The 27,565-nt window shown below is 41.2% G+C and overlaps 1 protein-coding gene and 1 long non-coding RNA gene across 7 annotated transcripts; one reads left to right on the top strand and one right to left on the bottom strand.

Moving 5' to 3' along the window:
* Positions 1-1,650: 1,650 nt before the first annotated feature.
* Positions 1,651-25,586, bottom strand: LOC109889791 (DNA-binding protein Ikaros). 6 transcript variants are annotated; one of them, XM_020481508.2, is made up of 8 exons: positions 25,338-25,586; positions 20,749-20,802; positions 20,457-20,579; positions 14,478-14,762; positions 11,989-12,156; positions 11,361-11,486; positions 5,290-5,424; positions 1,651-4,489 (listed from the first exon to the last, which is right to left on the bottom strand). In XM_020481508.2, exons 1-8 carry the CDS (start codon positions 25,480-25,482, stop codon positions 3,780-3,782), a joined length of 1,746 nt encoding a protein of 581 aa, XP_020337097.2. In that variant the 5' UTR covers positions 25,483-25,586; the 3' UTR covers positions 1,651-3,779. The 6 variants fall into 6 exon arrangements, with proteins under 6 accessions (XP_020337097.2, XP_031679213.1, XP_031679215.1 ...); XM_031823353.1 differs by having other exon boundaries at positions 5,290-5,421; XM_031823355.1 differs by lacking the exon at positions 14,478-14,762 and having other exon boundaries at positions 5,290-5,421; positions 25,338-25,580.
* LOC109889792 (uncharacterized) lies at positions 20,576-27,565 on the top strand. Its single transcript, XR_002255327.2, has 2 exons — positions 20,576-23,834; positions 27,176-27,565. It is a non-coding gene; the product is annotated as an uncharacterized LOC109889792 (long non-coding RNA).

Here is a 27,565-nt window from a genome sequence, read left to right as displayed (position 1 = left end):
CAGCCCTGATGAGCTCCTCTGCTGGGCCTCGCCTCTCTCTCCAGGAAGCTAGGCCTGGTCCTCTGAGCCCTGGCCCTAGCCTCATGCTCCACTGCCTCATCCTCAGTGTGCTAGCTAGTTGTCCACTCTCTTGTTCTGTGTCCCCCCCTGGTCATGTATTTCACTCTTCTAGGTTATCTCTGTGCTATATGTAGCATTCACCCACATCTTCTCTCTGGCCTGGCATTCCTTTCTCTGGTCCTCTGTGTGTTAGCACCCCCCCCCCCCCCTACCCCGGCAGTCATTCTGTCTGGTTCTGGGTGTTAGCATCTCCCCCCCCAACCCCGGCAGTCATTCTGTCTGGTTCTGGTTGTTAACATCCCCCCCCCCCCTGGCAGTCATTCTGTCTGGTTCTGTGTGTTAGCATCCCCCCAACCCCGGCAGTCATTCTGTCTGGTTCTGTGTGTTAGCATCCCCTCCCCCCAACCCCGGCAGTCATTCTGTCTGGTTCTGTGTGTTAGCATCCCCTCCCCCCAACCCCGGCAGTCATTCTGTCTGGTTCTGTGTGTTAGCATCCCCTCCCCCCAACCCCGGCAGTCATTCTGTCTGGTTCTGTGTGTAAGCATCCCCCCCCCCCAACCCCGGCAGTCATTCTGTCTGGTTCTGTGTGTTAGCATCCCCTCCCCCCAACCCCGGCAGTCATTCTGTCTGGTTCTGTGTGTAAGCATCCCCTCCCCCCAACCCCGGCAGTCATTCTGTCTGGTTCTGTGTGTAAGCACTCTTTTCTCTCAGGTGATCATGTCCAGTGTTCAGTGCCCTGCCTTGTAGATATTTTCCTGAATTCTGAGCCTTACTCCTCTATTGCTAGATCTTTTTGAACTACAGTAAATGACCTAATCAAATCCTCTGTCCTTCAAGCCCTAGTGTACCGCTGCTTGGTGTTCATGTGGTTTCATTATATCATTAATCTATTTCTATTTTAACCTGATATAGTCAGGACCCTTTAGCAAGCCCATGTTGGAGTTAGAAGTCATGAAAAGTATCATGCGCGTAGTTTAAATACAATAAGCATTCATTTATTCAGCATTAATTCAAGTTGGCTGCAATGTTTTTGCGTTGGAAAAAATATATATATATTTTCACCTGGAATATGAATGTCAATCATTCAATCTTTTTTTCCGTGACAAGTAGTGGCTACATTTTGAATGACTGGCCCGTTGTGAACTTACCGATTTAGGAACGTTTGAGAAAGTGCAATTACATTTCATATTTCTATAAATGTATTTATCCATTTGGTTATCATGGCAGTAATGAATGTATTGAGAGGTTTGCTCACTCAAGTGTTTCGGGTCATGTACTGCACGTCTAGTTTTGCCTATAGGCTATTCTCAATGAGTGAAATGTACAGAGCAAACACAACTCTCTATTCCACGGTATATTGTCAGATCAATATTATTTGCTTTAAATGTATAAATGTACCAGATGTTGCACCCTGATGATTCTGAATTGCTTTTAATAACTACAATTCATTTTCATTCAAATATCCACGTGTAGAAATGGAATAGTGTGAAACGTTTGCTATGGACATGAGTCCAGCGGGAAAATACAATGCATCCTCTATTTTACCTGCCACTGGTGAATCTTACTATGAAAAAATACCAAATATCAGTATTATTTTGGGGTATGTAAAATATCCTTTATTGATATTTGCAAGCATGATATACAGTATGAGTAAAGTTACTTTAAAAGTTCAGTTCAAATTGAGAGTAACATTTTCTCAAAAGCTGGGACAAAACTGAATACCATCCATACTTTATATCAAACAAAAATATATTTCAGTAAATAACACTCGAGTTCAGTCATTCATTTATTCAACTCAAATCCATCTATCACATTTGATTAATGGTAGGGAATGTTTGAACTGAACAAATCAAACATAGGAAACCCTAACACCAACTAATAAATTACAAAAAGAAACACATGCATGTGTACACAGCATAAATAATGTATAAAAAACTTTATACCATGGCATTGTTGAATTCTCATTTCTGATTGGCTTGAAGGGCATTCTAGAGCGTGCATTATTTAAGCAATAAGGCCAGAGGGGGTGTGGTACAGTATATGGCCAATATACCACGGCTAAGGGCTGTTCTTAAGCACGATGCAACACGGGATGCCTGGATACAACCCTTAGCCGTGGTATAGTATATTGGCCATATACCACAAACCCCCGAGGTGCTTTATTGATATTATAAACTGGTTACCAACGTAATGAGAGCAGTAAATATAAATGTTTTGTCATACCCGTGGTATACAGACTGATATACCACAGCTGTCAGCCAATCAACATTCGAACCACCCAGTTTATAATTGCCTTTATAAACTGGGTGGTTCGAGCCCTGAATGCTCATTGGCTGAAAGCCATGGTACATCACGGGTATGACCAAATATTTATTTTTACTGTTCTAATTATGTTGGTAAGCAGTTTGTAATAGCAATAAGGCACCTCGGGGGTTGTGGTATATTGACCATATATAGCACCCCCTCGGGCGTGTTTTTTTTGTTATTGGTTAAATAATGCACGGTATATTACATATACTGCTTATGGATGTAGTTCATTCTATAGTTCATTCTTGCATGTTTTGTTTGAACTCATTTTGAAAGCAAAAGTCAAATTGAAAACAATGTTGGTATTGTTGAATTCCCAATTTTCATAATAGCAAGCTAGGACTGATGGTTTGGTTAGCTAAACAAGCATGGGCTCCTGAGTGGGGCAGGGGTCTAATTACAGACACCCTGGTTCGAATCCAGGCTGTATCACAACCGGCCATGATTTTGAGTTCCATAGGGCGGTGTACGATTGGGCCAGCGTTGTCTGGGTTTGGTCGGTGTAGGCAGTCATTGTAAATAAGAATTGGTTCTTAACTGACTTGCCTGGTTAAATTTTAAAAGTCTGTTTGTTTAGTTACCACAGCAACTGCTGTAGTTATAGTAAAATCTACAGTGAATGTCGAACACATTTCTACCTGCAAAGTAACACATGTCTTGTGTCAAATGTGCTAAATTACAGCGATGGTATGAAAGAGATATTCAACTTGGTGCTCTATGCGTTCTCTGGATAATAATGCAACTCAGTGGAAGGTTTAGTTCCACTCCTCCGCCGCGTTGTGGAACACACCTTCCACATCTTTCATTATTTTCCATAGAACGCATAGCCTCTTGTTGATTATCCCTTACGTAAATGTCAAGCAATACCTTGCCATTTAAAAAACAACTTTATTGTGTGTTTGTATTCTTTAGAATAAAATATACAGATATTTCTCCAGGTAGTCTATCAGATATTTCTCCAGGTAGTCTATCAGATATTTCTCCAGGTAGTCTATCAGATATTTCTCCAGGTAGGCTATCAGATATTTCTCCAGGTAGGCTATCAGAAAACAGAGACATTTATTTGATGTATACAGACATCAAAGGGTAGATCAAAGACTTAAAACTATACCGTATGTGACACATGATACTTACTGCTGAAGCACAATCATTTTTTAAGTTGTTTGTTTTGTTCACTGAACAGTTATTTTACCACCTTTTGTTTTCTAAAAAGCAGATGGAGGAATTGTTTCCCTTTTCCTCCTGAACATGTGAAGTTAACATAAACTAGTCTTGTTCTTTGTTTTTCAAACATGCAATTTCTTGACAATGTATAAAAATCGCCACTTTCAAATAAGCAAGTGTTTGTGGGGGTATGTCTGTGTGAGCGTGTGTGTGTGTGTTCGTGTGGTAGTGTGTGTTCAGTGGGCCATTCAGTAGCAATGCTCCCCTCGGGTCATGTGTGAGGAAAACTCGTATCGGTCCTGACTGCGGTGGCCACAGAGGTTACACTCAAAGGGGTCTCGGAAGCCGTGGCAGCCCATGTGGATGGTGTACATCACGTGGTCTAGGAAGAGGATGCGGCAGTGTTCACAGCAATATGCCCTCAACTGCTCCCCCTCTCCACTCAGCACCTTGAACCCCTCTGAGGCCATCTCGATGCTGGCCCGCATGGCCTCGTACTGCCGCTGCTGTTCCTCCTTTGCCAGGGGCAACACGCCATTACGCACCACAGGCGTGATGTGGTTGTTCAGGTAGATGAGGCCCGATGCCCCGCCACCTGCCCTCTCTTCATTGTTGCTCTCCGTGTCAGTGGAATCGTGGCCACTGTGGTTGGGGGAGCCGTCCCTCTCGCTGGAGGCTGATTTGGACTTGGCGAGCAGCAGCAAATTCTCAGCTGCTCTGTCCTTGGCTGACAGGCCGTGGCCCCCCGCCCCTTGTCCCTCTGGAGGTAGCTTGTGGAGGGGGTACATGGAGCCAATGCCCCCCACTTCAGAGGAGGTTGGGGAGGTCTGGATGAGAGGTCGCAGGGACTCGGCACCCAGGTAGCTGATGGCGCTGTTGATGGCCTGGTCGATGACATGAGGCTGCATCAGTTCCCCGGGGTTGCCCTCGAATGAGAGGTCGGAGAGACGCTTCCCACCTGAGGATTAGAAAGGGAAAACAGATGAATTACCAATGTTCAATTCAAATAGAAAATCCTCAGATCCCTTATATCAAACACTAATGTTTCTCTGTAGTTCTAGGGGTCACATTTTTGGGATTTAAAAAAAAAAAAAATCTTTATCTAACTAGGCAAGTCAGTTAAGAACAAATTCTTATTTTCAATGATGGCCTAGGAACAGTGGGTTAACTGCCTTGTTCAGGGACAGAACGACAGATTTTTACCTTGTCAGCTTGGGGATTTGATCTTGCAACCTTTCGGTTACTAGTCCAATGCTAAGCTACCTGCCGCCCCAAAATGGATTGGTCACAATTTTACTGATATTGATTGGTGATTCTCCTTATTTCGAGTTTTCCATTCTTTACATTGTTCTCCTTAGTGTCTCATGGCTGATTACTTTGTTTTATTTGTTGTAATTTTTTACATGTTTTGTCAGCATATTTTTATTAATATATTTACTTAATTTAATTTAAGTAAGAGTCATCTTCAAATAAATGTATAATACACAAAGCGTTAAAGTTGAATTCAATGGAAATATTATGATTGATCAACTTAAATAAAGCTCAAACATTGTTCTAATGATAACAGATTCCAGGCACAAGGGTGATCATGCTGAATATGTGTTGTTTTATTAAATAGCATATTCTGCAGCACAATCGTGGCAAATCAGAATGCATCAAACTGAAATACGCAATTCTCACATTAGGAACCGAAGTCGTGTGCTTTGCAGTTAAAGCAATGTTTGTTGGTATACAAAGGAAGCAGACTTTATCCCTTACCTACAAACTTCTGTGGCATAGTGCTCTTACGTTTGGCTACATTATTAGCTAGTCTTTCTAGCACCAAGACTCTCTCAGATCCCGTCTGGCTTAAGTCTTCCCTCTGCTCATTCTGGTTGCTTTCTTCCTTTACTACTGGAAAGCAAGACAGAAAAGTAGGTTTCAGAATCAAAGTAGTAAAATCTGACCCGATCAAATGTAGGATTATTGTATAACAGGATCTTGCTAATATTGGCTTAAGCATCCCTGAAAGTTGATTTCTTACAGGGCGCAATGATGAGGATGCTTTTATTGAGAGACAGTTGGTGTACAGTACCTTCAGAAAGTATCTATCCCCCTTGACTTATTCTACGTTTTATTGTGTTACGGCCTGAATTCAAAATTTATTATAGCGATTTTTTTGATCTCACCCATCTACACAGAGTAACCCATAATGACAAAGTGATTTTTTTGCGAATGTATTGAAAATTAAATACAGAAATATCAAATTTACATACAGTTGAAGTCGGAAGTTTACATACACTTAGTTTGGAGCAAGTAAAACTTGTTTTTCAACCTCTCCACAAATTTCTTGTTAACGAACTATAGTTTGGGCAAGTCGGTTAGGACATATACTTTGTGCAAGTCATTTTCCCCAAAATTCTTTACAGACATATTATGTATTTCAAGGCCTACTGACAAACTCAGTGCCTCTTTGCTTAACATCATGGGAAAATCAAAAGAAATCAGCTACAAGTCTGGTTCATCCTTGTGAGCAATTTCCAAATGCCTGAAGGGACCATGTTCATCTGTACAAATAATAGTCTGCAAGAAAAACACCATGGGACCACGCAGCCGTCATACCGCTCAGGAAGGAGACGCGTTTTGTCTCCTAGAGATTAACGTAATTCGGTGCGAAAAGTGCAAATCAATCCCAGAACGACGGCAAAGGACCCTGTGAAGATGCTGGAGGAAACAGGTACAAAGTATCTATATCCACAGTAAAACGAGTCCTATATCGACATAACCTTAAAGGCCGCTCGGCAAGGAAGAAGCCACTGCTCCAAAACCGCCATAAAAACACCAGACTACAGTTTGAAACTGCACATGGGGACAAAAATCATACTTTTTGGAGAAATGTCCTCTGGTCTGATGAAACAAAAATAGAACTGTTTGGCCATAATGACCATTGTTATGTTTGGGGGACGCTTGCAAGCCGAAGAACACCATCCCAACTGTGAAGCACGGGGGTGGCAGCATCCAGTTGTGGGGGTGCTTTGCTGCAGGAGGGACTGATGCACTTCACAAAATAGATGGCATCATGAGGACAGAAAATTATGGGGATGTATTGAAGCAACATCTCAAGACATCAGTCAGGAAGTTAAACCTTTGTCACAAATGGGTCTTCCAAATGGACAATGACCCCAAGCATACTTCCAAAGTTGTGGCTAAATAGCTTAAGGACAACAAAGTCAAGGTATTGGAGTGGCCATCACAAAGCCTTGACCTCAATCCTATAGAAAATTTGTGGGCAGAACTGAAAAAGCGTGTACGAGCAAGGAGGCCTACAAACCTGACTCAGTTACACTAGCTCTGTCGGGAGGAATGGGCCAAAATTCACTCAACTTATTGTGGGAAGCTTGTGGAAGGCTACCCGAAACGTTTGTAAAGGCAAAGCTTCCAAATACTCATTGAGTGTATGTAAACTTCTGACCCACTGGGAATGTGATGAAAGAAATACAACCTGAAATAAATAATTCTTTCTACTATTATTCTGATGTTTCACATTCTTAAAATAAAGTTGTGATCCTAACTGACCTAAGACAGGGAATTTTTTACTAGGATTAAATGTCAGGAATTGCGAAAAACTGAGTTTAAATGTATTTGGCTAAGGTGTATGTAAACTTCCGACTTCAACTGTAAGTATTCACACCCTTGAGTCAACACATTTTAGAATCACATTTGGCAGCAATTACAGATTTGAGTCTTTCTGGGTCAGACTCTAAGAGCTTTGCACACCTGGTTCCTACAATATTTACAACTTAGAAAAATTCTTAAAGCTCTCTCAAGTTGGTTGTTGATCATTGCTAGACAGACATTTTCAAGTCTTGCTGTAGATTTTCAAGCCAATTTAAGTCAAAACTGTAACTAGGTCACTCAGGAACATTCAATGTCACCTTGGTTAACAACTCCAGTGTATTTGGCCTTGTGTTTTAGGTCATTGTCCTGCTGAAAGGTGAATTTGTCTCCCAGTGTCTGTTGGAAAGCAGACTAATCCAGGTTTTCCTCAGGGATTTTGCCTGTGCTTAGCTCTTATTGGTTTATTTTCATCCTTAAAACCTCCTTTGCAGATGACAAGCATACCCATAACCTGATGCAGCCCCCACAATGCTTGAACATTTGAAGAGTGATACTCAGTGATATAATGTGTTGGATTTGCCCCAAATATAAAGCATTGTATATTTAGGACATAACGTTGATTTCTTTGCCACATTTTTTTGTTTTATTTTAGTGCTTTATTGCAAACAAAATGCATGTTTTGGAGTATTTTTATTTTGTACAGGCTTCCATCTTTTCACTCTGTCATTTAGGTTAGTATTGTGGTGTAACTACAATGTTGTTAGTCCATCCTCTGTTTTCTCCTATCAAATCACATTTTATTGGTCGCATACACATATCTAGCAGATGTTATTGCGGGTGTAGCAAAATCTTGTGTTCCTAGATCCAAAAGTTCAGTAATATCTAATACACAACAATACACACAAATCTAAAAAGTAAGAGTATAAATATATATATAGTACCAGTCAAAAGTTTGGATACACCTACTCATTCCAGGGTTGAGCTGCTCTTGCCATAATATGGACTTGTTCATTTACCAAATAGGGCTATCTTCTGTATACCACCCCTACCTTGTCACAACACAACTGATAAATTCCAAAAATGAACTTTTAACAAATCACAGCTGTTAATTGAAATGCATTCCAGGTGACTACCTCATAAAGCTGGTTTAGAGAATACCAAGAGTGTGCAAAGCTGTCATCAAGGTAAAGGGTGGCCACATTGAAGAATCTAAAATCTATATTTAGGTTTGTTTAACACTTTTTTAGTTAGTACATGATTCCATATGTGTCATTTCATAGTTTTGATGTCGTCACTATTATTGTATGTATAAAATAGTAAAAATAAAGAAAACCCCCAGAATGAGTAAGTGTGTCCAAACTTTTGACTGGTACTGTATATACTGAATACATTTATTGCATTCGGAAAGTATTCAGACCCCTTCACTTTTTCCACAGTTTGTTATGCTTCAGCTTCATCTAAAATTGATTAAATTAAAAAAAAAAATCCTCATCAATCTACACACAATACCCCATAATGACAAAGGACATACCCCACAACAAAAAACGGGAATATCACATTTACATAAGTATTCAGAACCTTTACTCAGTACTTTGTAGAAGCACTTTTGGCAGCGATTACAGCCTCGGGTTTTCTTGGTTATGACACTTCAAGCTTGGCACTCCTGTATTTGTCTCTGTACTGGCACCCCCCTGTATATATTGTTCTTTTTTACTGCTCCTCTTCAATTACTTGTTACTTTTATCTCTTATTCTTGTCCGTATTTTTTGAAACTGCACTGTCGGTTAGGGGCTCGTAATTAAGCATGGCAGTGTAATACCTGTTGTATTCGGCGCATGTGACTAATTTGATTTGATTTGGGGAGTTTCACCCATTGTTCTCTTCAGATCCTCTCAAGCTTTGTCAGGTTGGATGGGGAGGGTTGCTGCTAGCTATTTACAGGTCTCTCCAGAGATGTTCGATTGGGTTCAAGTCCGGGCTCTGCTGGGCCCCTCAAGGACATTCAGAGACTTGTCCCGAAGCAACTCCTGCATTGTCTTGGCTGTGTGCTTAGGGTTGTTGTCCTGTTGGAAGAGGAAACTTCGCTCCAGCCTGAGGTCCTGAGCGCTCTGGAACAGGTTTTCATCAAGGATCTCACTGTACTTTGCTCCATTCATCTTTCCCTCAGTCCTGACTAGTCTCCCAGTCCCTACCGCTGAAAAACATCCCCACAGCATGATGCTGCCACCACCATGCTTCACCGTAGGGATGGTGCCAAGTTTACTCCAGATATGACGCTTGGCATTCAGGTCAAAGAGTTCAATCTTGGTTTCACCAGACCAGAGCATCTTGTTTCTCATGGTATGGGAGTCCTTTAGGTGCTTTTTGGGAAACTCCAAACCGGCCCATCATGTGCCTTTTACTGAGGAGTGGCTTCCATCTATTCAATCTACCATAAAGGCCTGATTGGTGGAGTGCTGCAGAGATGGTTGTCCTTCTGGAAGGTTCTCCCTTCTCCACAGAAGAACTTTGTCGGAGTAACCATCAGGTTGTTGATCAACTACATGACCAAGGCCCTTCTCCCCCGATCGCTAGGTTTGGCCGTGTGGCCAGTTCTAGGAAGAGTCTGGTGGTTCCAAACTTCTTCCATTTAAGAATGATGAATGCCACTGTGTTCTTGGGACCTTCAATACTACAGACATTTTTTGGTACCCTTCCCTAGATCTGTGCCTTGACACAATCCTGTCTCAGAGCTCTACAGACAATTCCTTCGAACCTCATGGCTTGGTTTTTGTTCTGACATGCATTGTCAAATGTGGGACCTTATATAGACAGGTGTGTGTGCCCTTCCAAATCGTGTCCAATCAATTGAATTGACCACAGGTGGACTCCAATCAAGTTGTAGAAACATCTCAAGGATGATCAATGCAAACAGGATGCACCTGAGCTCAATTTCGAAGTCTCATAGCAAAGGGTTTGAATACTTATGTAAATAAGGTATTTCTGTTTTTTATTTTTAATACATTTACAAAAATGTTTTAAAAAACGGTTTTCACTTTGTCATTATGGGGTATTGTTTGTAGATTAATGAGGAAAAACATTAATTTAATGTAACATAAATTTTTTGGGAAAAAGTCAAGGAGTCTGAATACTTTTCGAATGCATTGTATATGTGTGTGTGATGGGATGTATAGATAATATGGACAGTATATGTATAGAATATGTCGAACTGTATATCTGAAGAATAGTATATCACAGCCATTAAATTCTGTAACTGTTTCAAAGGGACTATTGGCCCTGAGCGGTTTCCTTCTTCCCCAGCAACTGAGCTAGGAAGGATGCCTGTATCTTTGTAGCGACTGGGTGTATTGATACACCTTCCAAATGATTGGCTCAAGACATTTCAGCTTTTCATTTTTTTATTAATTTGTAAACATTTCTAAAAATGTCCACTTTGACATTATGGGGTATTGTGTGTAGGCCTGTGACACAAAATCTCCATTTAATCCATTTAAAATTCAGGCTGTAAAACAACAAAATGTGAAAAAATTCAAGGAGTGTGAATACTTTCTGAAGGCACACACTGACTAAGCAAAGGAGAGTGATAAACCTGTCTGATAATTTCCTCTTATAATAATACAAACCTCTGCTCTCTCGGCCCACTTCCTAATGTTGTCAGATCAGTAGGTTACATGTACATCCACCTTCAATGGATCATTTGTATAAGAGGTATTTTAACGTGAGCAAAAGCCACATTCTCTCACTATACTTAACTTTAAGCCATGTTCCACATTCAGGAAATTATTATTAGATTTAAGCAGAACTGTCCATTCATTTTTATTTATTTTTACAAAACACGAACTGAAAAGATTACAAGGGAAAAGACGTCAGACTCTTATTTATGGTTCGTTGATTCACAGAATGAAGTAGTAAAACCTAAAGATCCGGCATCCAAGAAAATGTATTCTTTACTGAATATTTTTTTTTTTTTCTCCCCCTTTTAGAATAACTGGGTTATGAGTCAACAGAAACAGCCAAAAGCCCTTGTCCAATGCATTATGGAAGCCTTACTGATAGAGATACAGCATTTATCGTGCAGATACATGTCATAAAATGTTGTCCTGACCTGCTAGGAGCATTGTTCTAATTGCAACATTGTTGGTTCATTAACGTTGCTACCAGAGAGAGTCCTGAGTCAACTACAGTGCACAGTAGGTCAACAGCGTGGGCGGAGGTGAGAGACAGACACTAACCTGTATAGATGCTGTTCTGCAGCCCCATACACTGGAGGTAGTTGTGGCACCGCTCCTTGTGTTCCTCCAGAGAGCTACGCTGCTTGTAGCTCCGCCCACAGTAGGCACACTTGTGGGGCTTTCCAACTGTAAGATGTGACATTGCTAGAGCGGTGAGTACTGACAGCAATTTATTGAGAGCGGTGTTCAAGTGCATGTGAGCGGTTCCATAGTACTGTCCATATTGTGGAGTGGTGTGTACTGTATGTTGTATTTTGAGTTATGACGGGGTTGTTTTTCATTCCCCAATACACCCAGGCACATGTTTCATTCACATGATAAATGTAATGGTTTTACAATCATTTCATTGCAGATGACAGATATGTCTCCCACTCCACAATAAGACAAGATATCCATCTCACAGAGTACGCTGTAGGTGTTCTCTCACAATTCCACCTGGTAATTACCATGGCCGTGTTAATTTGGCCCTAAATAGAAGAAAACTGACTGAAACAGGAAGGGACTACATTGACTTGTCCAATAAGAGAAATTCATTTTCTGTTGCAAAATGGTTTTAAAAATGCATGCCCTAATGAACACAGCCCATTTCCACAGCACACTGACCACTACTCCTACCCTCCTAACTCACCAGAGTGGGTGCGCAGGTGACCGCTGAGGGCATCTCTCCTGCGACAGGCGTAGTTGCACAGGTGACACTTGAAGGGCTTCTCTCCTGAGTGGAGCTTGATGTGGCGCAGCAGATTGCCTTTCTGGGTGAAAGAAGCACCACACTGGCTGCACTGGAACGGACGTTCTCCTGAGGACAAGAAACACCACACAGCACGCTGTGAGGGCCCTCACACAGGTACAGCTGCCACTCATCTACAGTATCAACACTTTAAATGTAATTGGCAGATTGCAAATGAGTGTTTGGATATTTTTCACTAACAAGCACACTTTTGTAATCTCACAAACACACAACTGGAGTATAGGCATCTGTAAGTTATGTAGGTGCTAACATTAAATAGGAACATTTTCAGCAAAATCTTGTGTTGTGAGCTCAGACACAAAATTACAATAATATAGCAAATGAGTATTTTATTTGTAAGAGTCATAAGAGTCACACCCATAATGTCAAAGTGGACGTATGAATGGAATTCTATTTGTTTTAGATAAACGAGGGTTAATGCAGAGTGTTGACAGTGTAAGGTGAATGTACGAATGGGCTTTCTTTTTTGTCATCCTACAGCATGAGATGGACCAATTTGTAGTTTGTATCAGTTTATCAACCATTGGAAGTTTCTAGTTTGCTTTGAGATACACCAATGTCAGCTCAGCTCAACGCGAACAGATACTCCTCAGACAATAATAGGCTAGGTATAAAGCCATTGTCTGAATTTTGCTACGTGGATGCAGGAACTAAAGCATCCCAAATAGCGCCACTGTGGATGTGAATTCGGGGTCACTGTACTAAAAGAATCCCGAGTACTTGAACACAGTGGATGATGGAGGAACTCGGAGCACAACCCAATCAACCAGCCTAGGAGGGTTTGAAAGCGGAGTGACACTCCATTTCTCCGTGCTCTCCCTGGCCCTGCACCTCAGAGCCGAGTACCACTCTGATCGAACAAGAGCCTTTCAGACTAAGGCTGCCAGTTTCGTAATGCACCAGTGCCTGGGTCAATTTGATCTGAAAATCTAATTTTTTCCCCCTCTTCTTTGGCTCTAAAATAAGAGCGGCCCATCACAATGCAAATTCAAGCTAATTTGAATAAAGCGAAGGAAACACTTTGTGTTGAGAGCCAGTCTTCCTGATCAGTGGTTCTGGAATAAACCAATATCCATCCTCTCCGTGTGTTGTGGCATTCTGTGAGAAGGTTTTAATATGGCTTTTTTTTTCAAAAGGCCCCCATAAAATAAGACTCACCAGTGAAGCAGCAAAAATATAGAAAAAAGGAAACTCATTAAAAATGCATTTCAGGAGCAGACTCACCACAGAATATTTTCTATTTAAATAGGAGGCACTTCATTATATATTTTATTATACGTTCTTTTGCATTTACATTTAGTCTAGTGTTCCTTTCTTCCATTTTGGGTTTCATTAGTTTCTAAAGCTTGGCAGTTAAGTGCCTTTTTAAAAAGTGTTCCCCCCCACTGGTTTGGGTTCATTTCAATAGAATATCAATTTTGAATTTTGAAAAAGTTGTAATACTTGGATAATTGCCATTTTGTGAAGATTCCTTTTCATTGCTGCTGATATCCTGTTTTTCAACTGTGATTTAAGGTCATGTTTAGGGACTATATTCATCTTACGTTTTTATTTTATCACACAACAAATAGACCGACCACAAGCATTTTCTCTCTTGTAATAATTTAGAAGGACACTCAGAGAATGAGTCACCCAAAAGTCACCCATACAGAATATCTAGATACTACACATGACACATGACGTACTTAACTAATACTTCTATATTTTACTCTAAAACTCCTGTTGCCAACATTACAGACCAATATATTGACTATAGCACAGTAACTATGTGAAAATACACCTCTGAAACCCATTTGACCACTACAAACCAACGAAAGCTCTATATTATCCACATCAACTAAATGGAATTGATCTCCTCATGTTAAGCTCTTCCATCATCAATTAACTCCTATTGGTTAAGCAATAACTTTTACCAAACGAGTATTCAACTGCTTCATTGCACCTCACTTACTGAGAAAGTACATGGTAACAGTTAGCACCTCCAGGTCCTTATCTTACAGAATTCAACACAATTGGTGGATACCTAGCACTGTAGCATGGTATCCTACTTAGTGGTGCTTAGCTCTCCAATATACAAAAACATACTTATTAGGTGATAAGCATGTAATTCATTTCTGTAAAATAGTGTGAAAACCCAATGACTTGTGTTGTAGCCTATGCTTTGCGGACAACTTTGGAGTAAAACTTTTGAGCAAAGATTTACCCTAACAGTGCTCTGTCTACTGCTCTCAGTGTCTGAAGTGAAGATAAAGACACTGACAGAATCCATCTCAGCTTCTCCACTCCACATACACATGATCTCTCTGTAAGGCTACCTACCAGTGAGCGTGGGTGCAAAGTAAGGGCGATGGGTATCGCAGATGGCTTACCAGTGTGGCTTCGCTTGTGCACCATCAGCACATTGGGGCCAATGCAAACTATCCCACAGATATCACACTTGAGCTTCCCGTTGGGCAGGCGAATAGCCCCGGCCGAGGAGTAGGGGCCCTTGCTGTCGGGGCCGCCTGCATGGGAGCCGTTCACTTTGGCCCCCGAGGCATCGAGCACGCGCAAGTCTTCCGCACACTCCTCCTCCTCCTCCTCGCCATTCATCATCATGTCAAAGGCGAGCCCATTCTCCTCGTCACTGCGAGCCTCAACTTTAATGTTACAGGCTGGAAAAGAGGGCAGTGGGCCACTGTTTAGAATAGGAGCATGTTTCTGGGGGACTATAGCCTACATTACTGTGTAGAAATATGAGTACATTACTATGTTACTATTGGAGTACATGTTTATCTTTGACTGTCTATGGGTCAATATGTGACTATTAGTTTAAGGGCATGTGTCTGTTTCTCCCTCTACTTGAATGGTTGTTTTAGTCTATGAATATGTATCTGTGGTGGTATACCTCACCTCCAATGAACTTACTGATAGCAAAAGTTCATTGCAGAGTGAGAGCATGTAAATCAGCACTTTCTGTGCAGCTATCCTCAATTCAACTTGATTGGCTGAGCACACTAGGGCGAAGGAAACATATATATATATATATATATATTTTTTTTTTACTTTTTGCTAAAGGAAATAGGGAAACTCATACTGCATCTCTCATCATCACACACTGTGAAAATGACAGCAAGATAAACAGGAAACAGAGACACAGGAAGTTGTGTGAAACGAGGGACGGCAGCGGTGTAAACTAGTCCAACAAACTACGGTAAACAAACACACACACACTAACACTCGCACACCAAACAAGTAAGGGAGAAATAATAAATGTAAAAAATGTCAGTGATAATCCAAAAATGCTTGCATTCTAAGTGTAACACCATCAATGTTTGGTTTATAGATATAACCCACTGGGCACAGACGTCAGTTCAACATCTAGTTTTGATTAACATTTGGTTTAATTGTCAACTAACATGAATTCACCGTGAAATCAACAAAGAAATTCACCATGTCATTGGATTTAGGTTAAAAGTTGGGTGAAAAAAAGATGAAATGCCCTTATGCTGCTAACGTCTTGCGAATTCAATTCGTTTCCCACATTAATTCAATATCCTCACGTTCAATTTTTGTTGAAATCATGTGGAAACAACATTGATTCAACCAGTTTTTTTGTCCAGTGGGAACTGTTCTTTTCACTAACTTTGTAACCAGACTATGGCATGACAATCCATTTGCACAAATATTTTGTTTAACCATAATTTAATCAACATCTATCATCCCAATAAGCACAACTATAAAAAGCAGCAGATGTAAAGGAAATGTGACGACAGGCATCTGATTGAGTATTGGAGGGATATCAGGTCAAGTGACTGGTTCCTCAATTTGTTGGACTTTACTTTTAACCACTTAAAGCCTCGACAATCCCTCAACTATTAGCCTGTGATTTGCATGTCATGTTGGTTGATTTCCTCATGTGTCTAACTTGTTTGTACACCCGAAGAGGAAGGAGTGGAAATAATGAAATATAGGAATCTATAGGGAAAAAGGAGAAGCTTCAGACACAGGGCCTACCTAACTGAAATACCAATCATTATGGTGAAGTGACAGAAAGGGAAGCGCAGACAAGGAATTGTAAAACAGTGTAACTGAAACCGTCTTTTGTGGGGACTCTTGTTTTCACTGACACTCCTAGGGAACAAGCTCCCGTAATGCATGATTCATCCAGTGAGATAGGAAAGGCAACTTGGGTGAACTCTTTTTTTGCTCTCAGATGATACTTCAGTATTAACTGAATACCATCTTGGTGATACTGCATAAAATCAGCCTTTGGTATACAGTACTACGCTAACTACTCAAATAATACACTTAAGCGCCACCTTGGTGATAGTGGACAGACCAAAGACCAAAATAACGTTACAATTATTTACGTTATGCTAACTGCTGAAATACTCTAGGTCCAGGGCAGCCTTGTGAAAAGAAACTGCTCCTCCCTCACCACACAACATTTTGTCTGTTTGCCTGTTGCGACTTTTCTTTGCGAGTGGACACATAGACCACGACATGTCTTTCTGCCGAGCAGGCGAGATGAGGGAAACACAAACCATATGCTTATAGAAATCGCACACCCGGCACAAAGGAAGTTAGCTAGATGAAAGCAGAAAAGGCACAGATTACTACTGACATAGAGAGAACACCTGATAACTGATAACCTTAAAGAGCATATTATCACTAACCACAGGTGCTGAGTTAAGGCCTGCATCTCCCCAAGCATGTTAGGCCTACTGGTCAGCCAGAATCATAGACCTGAGGATTACTGGGTTGTTTGGCTACAACATGAACACAACCATTTTCTTTTTAAACGTCTATGTGATTACGGTAATGAGAGAGAAAAAAGATTTCACTCACAGAAAGTACTCTTGTTGCAGTGGTGTTACCCTTTAGAATCTCACTGAGACTTTCTGTTGCCTTTTGGTTCGATATTATTCATAGTAAAAAATGCATCGTTCATTCGACTTAAATGTCTGGCGTTGAAATCGAGAGTCGGATCTAGTGATTCACTGTTGTTGGTTTATTGCTCTATCTCTTTGTTTGGTCCTTTCCTGTGAGATTTGACACTTGCTTCCCAAAACGAGTAAATCAGGATGTGTGACAAGCATGATATAAAGTACAAGCCCTTCTTCCCATCTCCAATTTAGTCACAACTTCCCCATATGTCCCTGAGAAGTTGCAGCACAGCAGCAGTCGTTCCCTCGGCCTTGCTGATGTCAACGCTGTCTAGCTCAGCTATGAGGAGGTGGGTTAAAGAGGGGCCAGAATGACAACATGAGGGTTGGTGTAGACCACTGAAACTGAAGTATCTTTCCAGAGACCTTCTGTGACAAAACCCTAGGCTTATTTACTTTGCTTGGAAGTTTAAAAAAATAAAATAAAATAAAAAAAGTTTAACTAAAGACATAATTTTCAACATTGTAGGCTACCATATACTTAGTGACAGCTCCAGTGTCATTGATTGGATTCACAGGTACAAAAGAGACCACCCACTGAAACGCACAATCTACTCTGACTGAACTAGCAACAACAAAAAAAGGAAACACAGGTAACTGATAACAAGCCATTGATGATGGCTCAGTTATGCAGTGTGGAAGTTAAAAAGAGCCTGTTGGAGGTTCCTGCAACAGAGCTGCTTTTCTCAGTGTCTGATGAAAATAGCCCAGTGTGTGCTAACTCCGCTGTGGGACCAACCACATGTGTGTAAATCCACGTAGACGCCATACTGAACACAATTCCATTGGGTGTGTCGGTTTCGATAAGGAGCCCCAAAAACAAAGTGTACTTTTCCCCACTCTTTCGAAACTCTAACCTAGCATTTTCGGGAACTCAAAAGCTTACCACTTCAGTCTGAAATAGACAGGATTGTAGTGAAGACTGGATAGCCCTAATTACTCATACCTACTGAAAGAGAAATTGTGTCACCGGACAGGCATACTGTGACATGTCATTTGCGACCCAGATTCAGGAAACTAGGTGTCTGTGTGACTGTACTGACAAAAAATATTTTCAGACAATTCCATTCAGTAAGGCAACCTTTTGTGACAATGTGTCTTGTCCTTCCCACACAAGGGAAATCCTTTTGGGGCTTTTTGAATCGTATGATGAAGGCTGTGTAGGATGAAACTAGAGAAGCTGTGTAGGACAAACCTACAGTATGTTAGCATTGGAAAGTGAATGGAAAACTGCAACAAACAACCTGGCTTTGAGGTCTTGAGCTTCCGTTATAGTTGCAGCCTCCTTGTCTCAGTTACACAGTCCTGCTTGCGTCCTGCACTTCAGGCCAATAGCCTTTGTACCACATGATCCTAACAGATAATAATAACTCCCTGATGCATTTGGGGTTTATCAGAGAGCCAGTGATGCATTGCATAGATACAGCATAACAGCCACTTCCTCTCACAGTGGTGATTAGATCTTTAGGGAGTGCAGAGCAACACATACTCAAAAACACTTACACTCACCCACACTCAAAGACAAACACTTACAAACAAACACACACACACACACACACACACACACACACACACACACACACACACACACACACACACACACACACACACACACACACACACACACACACACACACACACACACACACACACATTTTTCTTAGGTATGTAAAAAATGTTGACTGTCTGACTGAAATCCCTATGGCATGGTCCCCATTGTGCATCAGTGAATATTTTAGTCATTTGAGCAGTTTTCCCTAGTTATGTCAAATCCGGCGAGTGAAATGGCTCAACCACAAAGACAGTCATATGGAGAAAGAACAGCCTGACTGGACTGAACCTATGGCCTCCTCTTCCAGCGCTAGCTCAACTGCAAACTTGCACAAAGCCCTACAAAAGGAGCATTTATGATAAACAAAATAAGTATAGTCCATGTAATGCTTCAGAAAGTCAATCAATTGGTGGCTCATGGATAAACCTTGGAACTGCAGCTGCAGGAGGTGAAAGCCTCAAAATATTTTACGATGATTTCACCTCAATGCTGACAGATGTTGTCACATTGACTAAGTGACTTTTGATGAGGATAAATGTGCACTTCATGGTCAGCAGGGCAGTTACAAAAGATTCCTGGCGCATGTCGTAAACTATGGCATGCTGGCGAGGGTTGGAGTTCCTTATGTGTGCTGCTGAGTTAAAAGCTTGACAGTTGAAGTGAAAGTGGTGAGTGTGTTTGCAGGTGCGCTGGCTGTGTGGTGGTGAGATGCACTGGTGATGTGCAATGCTGATCTCCGAATCTTGGCTCTGCTCCTGAAGTCTTTATCTCCTGGAGTGTTGAAACTGCCTGATGGCAAGTTCTTCTTAGGAAACTCTTGCACATCCTATTTCAGTTTCCTCTGCTCCGACATGTTGTTTCTGACTAAATGCAGCCTCGACGCACAAGGGTAAACTACACCACACAGCTATCTGGAGCTAATATGAAAGGACGTTCCATTTTTACACCACAAATTATAGTAACACTTATCGTGTACCCCAGTTATCACAACCACTAACACGTCCCATAAACCTACCATAGATATTGGTTGTATGAGATGTTGTACTTTTACGTATACAACATGATATGGGGGGGGTTCACAGATGTTCTCATGAAGCAAAAAAATGGAATTCCAGAACTTCATCTGGTAAATGCTGCCTGGTGTCCCCTGACATGCCAGTCATGTCCCGAGTTTCAATTAACTTGTAGATCAGATAATGGTATTCCCTGGCTTAATTTAGTTACATCCTCATATCAAGGCCACATTAGCCATTCCTTAAGGTTTTGCACATCATGTGACGGATGAGAGAAATGTCCAACCGTTCCTGCCAATGACCTAAATGCATCAAGACTACATGTTCAAAAGGACTAAGCTCGATTAAGCGCTAGATTGCAACTAATGAGTGGAACTAAGGGATTTGTTGTTCATGTGCTAACTACTGGTTGGGATACCGTTACAAAATTGTTATTTTACTAACACAAAATAGTTAAGTTACCGACACATTTGTTTTTATGAAATGTAGTTTTGGTTTATTTTACCGTAAAAAAAAATAAGAGGGTGGAACTTTTGTTGTTGTATATCTAGTGCAGGCAGCTGTAACAGGCATGTAATTATTGTAGATGTATTCATCATATGGCATTTATTAATATATTATGATAATTGTTATTTTTATTTTCATTATGAGTAGTATGGACCATACTACTGCTTTTGTCCTTGTGATGGTATACATATTTCTGAAGTTCCTATGGAAACTGCTAGGTTTTGGAGCACACGGGTGAAGGTTTGATGGCTATACTGGTCTAGGTGTAATAACTGTTTATAGGCCTACTGATGTGGGAGTGGCACATTTAAACATATGTGGCACAGACTTATAGGAACTGTCACTCACCCATGCCTCCTTTGTCACCCCTATTGTTGTGCTGTAAATTGGAGCTGGCAGACAGGTCCTCTGGGACGGGCATGGCCTCGTCTTGGTCCTCAGACACATCATTGGGAGGGGGGCTGTCCCTGCCTGCATGGGTAAACACCAGAAAACACCCATTAGTCACCAGAACATGGTTCGTTATTGCTCATATGGTAGAACCGTAATCATCTATAATCCATTATATGTGCTGTGAATTGTGCCACTCGACTTGGGCTCTGTGCATCTCACTCTGAGGTCTGAAAACAGTGGCTTTTACCTGGCGTCTGAGACATCTCCTGTGCCTCCTCCGTCTCCATTCGGTGCAGGTACTCTAATGGGATAGAGAGAGACAGAGATGTAGATGTGTTTAAATTGTATCAATGGCACAGCAGGGCTGAAAAAGACAACATTATAAAAAGCCACAACTGACGAAAGCTATGACCTCTCTCTTTACAACTCTGTCACCCTGGCAAGATCCCTTTTGTCACACCGAAAGACACACCGCTGTCCCATTACATTACAACGAATTACAGACATTTTCATTACATGTCTGACAGAGAGGATGGGCTGGGAGAGTGGCTTGGCCCTGCATGACGGGCTATGGTGATGAGGAGCTTTCAGACCACATTTGTTATTTATTGTTAATTTCCTGCCACCTAATCATCCAAAAACGCATACTGACTGCCGCAAAATTAAGCAGAAAATTCAGTGGCCCAAGGTCACTGAGGATACGGCTGTTTGTCGTGCCCAGCTGATCGACGCTCATGTTCACTCTAATTTACTGAGCATGCACCGCTGAGCGCGCCACTACCCGAGCAAAGACGTGTGCGAGAGGTGCAACCATCAGAAACAAAGAGAGATGAGAGAGAGAAAGATAATAAAGAGAGGGACCGCGAGAGAGAGATAGAGACAGAGATGGAGAGAGGGGGGATACAGAGATAGAGAGGGGAGGGAACCAAGACAGACAGGGAGTGTATCATAGAGCGAAAGTAAAGAGAGAGAACCAGGGGACAGAGAGAGAGATAGAGGAAGGAGAAGGCCAAGGGGCACCAAAGTAAGTTTCTTTCGCACAAGAGGAGGGAATTTAGTGAAGAAGAGCACATCCCCTGGCCAGGGGCCTGCTGCATATCTGAGGAGTCACCAGTGCGCGTGGCCCCATTAATAATGCATCCACCTCAAGCCTGCAGCAGATGGGCACAACAGCCTCAGCCTCGGCTCCGCCACTTCAAGAAGGCCCTTGGTGGAGCCGCTTTCCCGGCCCAGCCAGCCACACAGGGAGAAGTGAAGCTCCCTAAAATAGCGAAGCGAGCCCGAGGGAGAAGGGGAACCTAGGCCTTCCTGTTTTACTGACAGATGGCTCCACACATTTGGAACAAATAGTGGGAAGCCACCAAGCAGCCCCTGCTGCGGTCGCAACGCCCAATGTTCAGCGGACAGGCGAGTCAAGTCAGAGGTTCGACAACCCACGAACACCCAGGACCCAAGTGGGGGAGGTGGTGGTGGGTTGGGGAGGGGGTAGGAAGGGCAGAGGTCATTGGTGCAGAAGATGCTGGCGCAGCGAGCACAGTGGGTGTTAGATGCTGGTGTGTCGATACAGGACTAGGAGGCCCTGCCGGCACCATCATTCTTTAGCATCTGGAGTTTGGAGGTCGGGAGGGGGTGGTATTCTCATGTGCCTTTTTTTCTGGGCGGATGGTGCGAAGGGAAATACTGATCGTGTTGGTGGGGGACTTTCACAGAAGTGAGAAATGCATTCCCATGTTTAACCACAACACAGTTGTTAAGGCATTCAGGAAGCTGTATATTCACTCAAAGTAACACTGTTATTCCTTTTAGTTATGCTAGATTACATTTATTTGATTTGATTTGTTTTATCATCGTTTTGTTTCCTGGTTCATTATAAACCACAGGTGTTTGTGACAAAACCCAATTAGTTGAATATCTTAATGATATGTTATGTTGTAGTTCATTTCTTGTTGACAATTCTCAATATATTTTGTGTTTTGTGGATGGTTTCATTCAGCCATTATTTCAGAATGACACCACCTTAGTCAAATATGACAAAACAAGGCACTAAGGGCAACACCTGCTTTCTGAAAGTGCCTCACAAAGGGCAGGAAGAGTCATGGCAGTGGGTCTGAGTGCGCTCAGTAAGGGGAGGAGAGGCAGGATGAGGGCTGTGGGTTCACAACACCCCCAGTCCTAACTCAAGGGAGTGTGTGTGTGTGTGTGTGTGTGTATGTGTGTGTGTGTGTGTGTGTGTGTGTGTGTGTGTGTGTGTGTGTGTGTGTGTGTGTGTGTGTGTGTGTGTGTGTGTGTGTGTGTGTGTGTGTGTGTGTGTGTGTGTGTGTGTGTGTGTGTGTGTGTGTGTGTGGGATGGATGGCGGGTGGGGTGGAAGGGCTGTGCCGAGCAGGGTGCGAACACACGACAGGGAGCAGGGTGGAGACTGAAACAGTCAAACCGTTAAACAGCCAAAGTGCACAACAACAGCAAACTTTGGATACTGGGAGGAAGTAAAAACCGACTGACAGGATTTTATAATGTAAACTATAATTTGGCAACACATATTTCTCCTTAAATGTCAGGAATATCAACATAAAACATATGTGAATAATATGGGGTCTATGTGAATGAATAAAACAGTCAATACAATCTGAGGGGTGATATAGAACATTAGGCTAAGTTTCTAATAACTTTTTAGTCAAACAAGAATTATATCATATCAGATATCATTATTGAAATGTTTTTCCCCCCTCAAACTATTATAAGTATATGCTGCTTCTGTGAGAAGTGTGATTCAAGACGGTACTTGAAAATCATAATTTGTTTCTCCAGAAAATCGTTCATTTAGACAACAAATTAAGAACAGTGACTGTTGTTGCTAATTTATCCCCCCAAAATAATGTAATCAGCTTGATTCATTTCATATATTTTGATACTGAGATGTAAAAATGAATATGAATTACTTTTTGTGTATTGAGACCCACCTCATTCATTCCAGTGTGAAACAAAACAGTATTTGTGCCACAACTCACTCATGCCTTAGCAACGGGTTGCAATTCATTGCTTAATTTACTAATAGTAATTGAAATATATCATGTTTTTTTTTCTTGAGGGTGAGTCCATTTGTACAGGTTGCTGTGTTTTTAATTTTGGATTCGTTTTTAAAATGAACGTTTCATTCAAAAAAGAACTCAGCAAATTCCTACCATAATAAGGCCATCGCCCAAGTTTTCACATTGTTTTCTCATCTTTTCCGTAGGACAGAAACCTTTGAGGTGGCAGTGGTTTGCTTGAAAAGAGCAAACCTTGCTATCAAATTGAAATGCAAGTGTTTGGCTGCCCTAAAAAAAAAAAAAAAGGTGAGTAGCCTAACCTTGTCAAATGTCAATGCTGAATGAGGAGGTAGGCTATGCTGCCCTATAAAGGCAAAACGCAGTAACTACGAATTTGGTCATAAATCTTGAGTTGTTCAGAAATGGCCAAGGGTGTTTTCTGATTCATGTGGTGTATAGTTTCCTGACACAAGAACAAGCCAGTTGATTAAAATATATCATGGAATATCAGAAACTGATGTCTGTCTAGACATAAAAAGATTTTGAAATCAGTTTGGACTGTCAACAAAATGGAAATACTATTGTTAACAACAAATTAAAATCAAATTAAAACACGATCAACATTGCTTTTGAAGTTTTGTGAGGACAATCTAGACAATGCAGTAATGAAAATATGATATCTTATTATTCCATATTAACCAAATTAATTAGCCGACTTGAGTAGGATTTTTCATTGTTTATGGTTATAGTTCTACATAACAATAATAAAATATCATACGCGTTGAAGCTTGTAAAATGTTGTCCCAGCGCACAAATGTGTGAGGAAAGTATTGTGGAGTTGTTTCCCCATTATTTCCCTTACAATTAATATTCTATGGTGTTCTTGTTGAATGTCAGTTTCACAACATGTTAACAGTAGGCTATACTTGAGCCCTGCCCACCAATACTATCAACACACATGTCAGGTTCGGATCAGATCAACCAATAATTCAGACCGTCTTGGGTATCTTGAAAAGGAATTTTGAAGTGTGTGTCTTTTTCATGTAACTTTGAAAAGGGCATAGAAACAGATTACGTTTTTCATACTCTCGGCAACGCAGTTATAGCCTATTTCCTGTCGCTTTCATTGAGGAGTGTTCAGATCAATTTTATACATGCTATTTAAATTGACATGGTTTCATTTGTAATAATGGAAAGTGGACTTCTGAAATAAGAACTAGCTTGAATGTCATGATGTAAAATGGTTGGTAGATTTCAGATATGCATTCTGGATGCGCACAGTTGCAACAGGTGGCAATCTGGCACTAAAAGTGAAACGAGTCGATAGAAAACTTTGAAACCAAGGAAATGTATTTTTTTGTTTTTATGTTGAGCCTAATTCCAATAGGCTTAATTGTCAATGGCAAGACATATAGCCTACCGCTTCGATATGGTTAAGATAATTGTGAGCAATTCCTGTGATCTCCTAAAATATGTTTGGGAAAGGAGGAAAATATTCCATTATTCCATTATTTTCCAAAGAAAAAACATTCGATATTAATTATAATGCGTATCAAAACTGTATAACATTCATGTAACATTAAAATGTTCCTTCATTTAGTCAACTCGGTTACATTCACCACTCGCGTCACAGGATTTCAGACGCTCACACTCACGCACCTGCCCCAGACGTCAGGACAATGTTTTCCAATCTGTTTAACATAGTTCGTTTTTTAAAGAGTAACGATATTTCATTTCTTACCATTTAGAAATACGAATAAACACTTTAAATGACATTGAACTTAACAAGCATCGTGAAAGTTACTCTACCTGCTATTCCTTGAGTTTGCAATATGAAGTTCTTCCAACTCCCCCCCGCTCCATGTGCAGAAGTTCGAAGCGCCGCGGCAGCCCCATGGAACTCTGCCCTCGGTCCCTCCCCTCTCCACTGTACTTCCTCTTTCCAGCCTAACATTTCTATGTTTCTGTGCTCGACTGAAGCATTTTGCTTGCTTTTATCCAGAGGCCGAGTCTGCTCGGGGATTCGATGCAGCAGCCCTTGGCACTTGCTTTGTGTCCTGCAAATAAAAGCTGACACCCAGTAGACCATTACTGGCAGCCATGCATGAGATGGGATGAGGCGCACCAGGCTGGGCGCACAGGAGACTGGACGATTCATTGTTTATTTATTTACTTCGTAGAGAAGGATGGGGACTCCTCACTTGCATTGGCAGCGCCCCTTCAGTCACCTGTCCTGGCATGCTATAATAGCCACAGTGCGATTAAAATAACAAACTGTGTTGGTTTCCCGATTATATTCGAACAACTGTTGTGACTGCTTACATTGACAACAGCCGACAATCATTGTAGAAAGTTGCATCCTTCCTTTTGCTTATGTATCAACAAATGAATACAGTCTCATATACTTACCTATACTTGTATACTATTTGAACACTTATTTCATTATTTAAAAAATTCATAATTTAATGACATTTCGGGAATGTAAGCTAATAGGCTTATATGCCTAAAAAGGCTATCACCCAAGTTTTCACGTTGTGTACATCCTTTCAAGTAGGACAGATGCCTTTGAGGTAAAATAGGGAAAAGAGAGAAAAATGAGCTCTGCCTAGATCAGGTCGATGAGTTTGAGGACAATGATCTGTTCTAGAAGTGTCATTTGACATGATTTATTTCCAAGCAGCACTGCCATTGGAATAACGGGAAGAAAAGTAACGTGCGAAAACACCTAATTAGAATTGAAACAGACTCATAAAGACAAGCATCCCATTGATGCAATGATACTGTGTCTCTGTAAATCAGCTGCATCCATGTTGAGGGATACCTCGGCATGTCCCTGCACAGGCAGACTGTGCACAAGGGTGAATGAATTCTTGAAGTACTGCCTTTCTCTTCGCTCTATAATTGCATTTTTTTGTTTCTAGTGCATTGAATTCATAGTCTGCCAACATAGTAGAAACATTTCAGCCAACATAGTTTAGGGAACATTAACTTTTCTTCTTTTTCTCAGAATTCATAGTAGTTTGTCAAATGTTATTATTTTTTAAACTAACATGTTCAGAACATTGGTTTATTACAGTGTTGAATGCACAAATAGGATATTGCCTCAAATTATTCAAAGCCAAATCTTTTGTGGATTAATAATTATATAAATTGTCAATAAATATTGAGTAATATACCTCTTATTTTATTCAAACAAGTGGGCTCATTTTGTCTGCCATGTTTTGTCATTATAATACCTTAAATGACGTTTCGGGGACAGGGAATCTTTACTGCAAGTATGCTAGGAGAAAAGTGACAGTTGTTCCCCATTATCCCATTATTTTCGGACCTTTCTGAGTGGTATTATCTGTGGAGATGCAGCGTGTTCTGGATAGCTGAGTCACCTACAGTGGAAGGCAGCCCTTATCTACAAAACAGCATAACATTCACAGGCAGTTGGTCTGGTCATGGTGCAAAAGAGGAACTTTTCACAGGAGTGTGTGTTTTTTGGTCTACTGTTTCCACATGTCAGTATGGATTACAACAGTCTCCAAAAGAGTTATATTGATCCAGCCTCTATAAAAGTATCTTCAGCTACAGTACAGGTCAAGTAAGGAACTTACTGTGAGTGAGAAGCCAATGTTAATAGTTGTGTAATGGCGTTAAAGGCCCCCCCATAGCCCAACTCCTGACCTGAGGCCAGACAGAGGGAATCCTGGATCAGAGGCGTGACCCATGACAACGCACGCTCCAATCATAACCAGCAGAGGAGCATGGTCTTCCCAGCCGTAGAGATACCAACCTATCCCAGTGACACAGCAGATCTTCTCACTCAACGTGTGTGGGGCTTACACCAGGACACAAGGACACAGTCTAGTTTAAAGAGAGGTTGAATCCAATGTTTGTGTCACAATGTTTGCAGGTGGTACAGTTTTGTTTTTGACCACCACTATTTTTGAAACTTTCAGTAACGTTAATAAAGCCAACAGGTAGAATGCGTTTTGATGGGGTTATAATGCATTGTAAAGACATTGAATAAACATGGGTATTTAAACAAA

Source organism: Oncorhynchus kisutch, linkage group LG4 (genome assembly GCF_002021735.2).
Source record: "Oncorhynchus kisutch isolate 150728-3 linkage group LG4, Okis_V2, whole genome shotgun sequence".
Classification (NCBI taxonomy): domain Eukaryota; kingdom Metazoa; phylum Chordata; class Actinopteri; order Salmoniformes; family Salmonidae; genus Oncorhynchus; species Oncorhynchus kisutch.
This window is presented reverse-complemented; position numbering and strand designations above follow the sequence as displayed.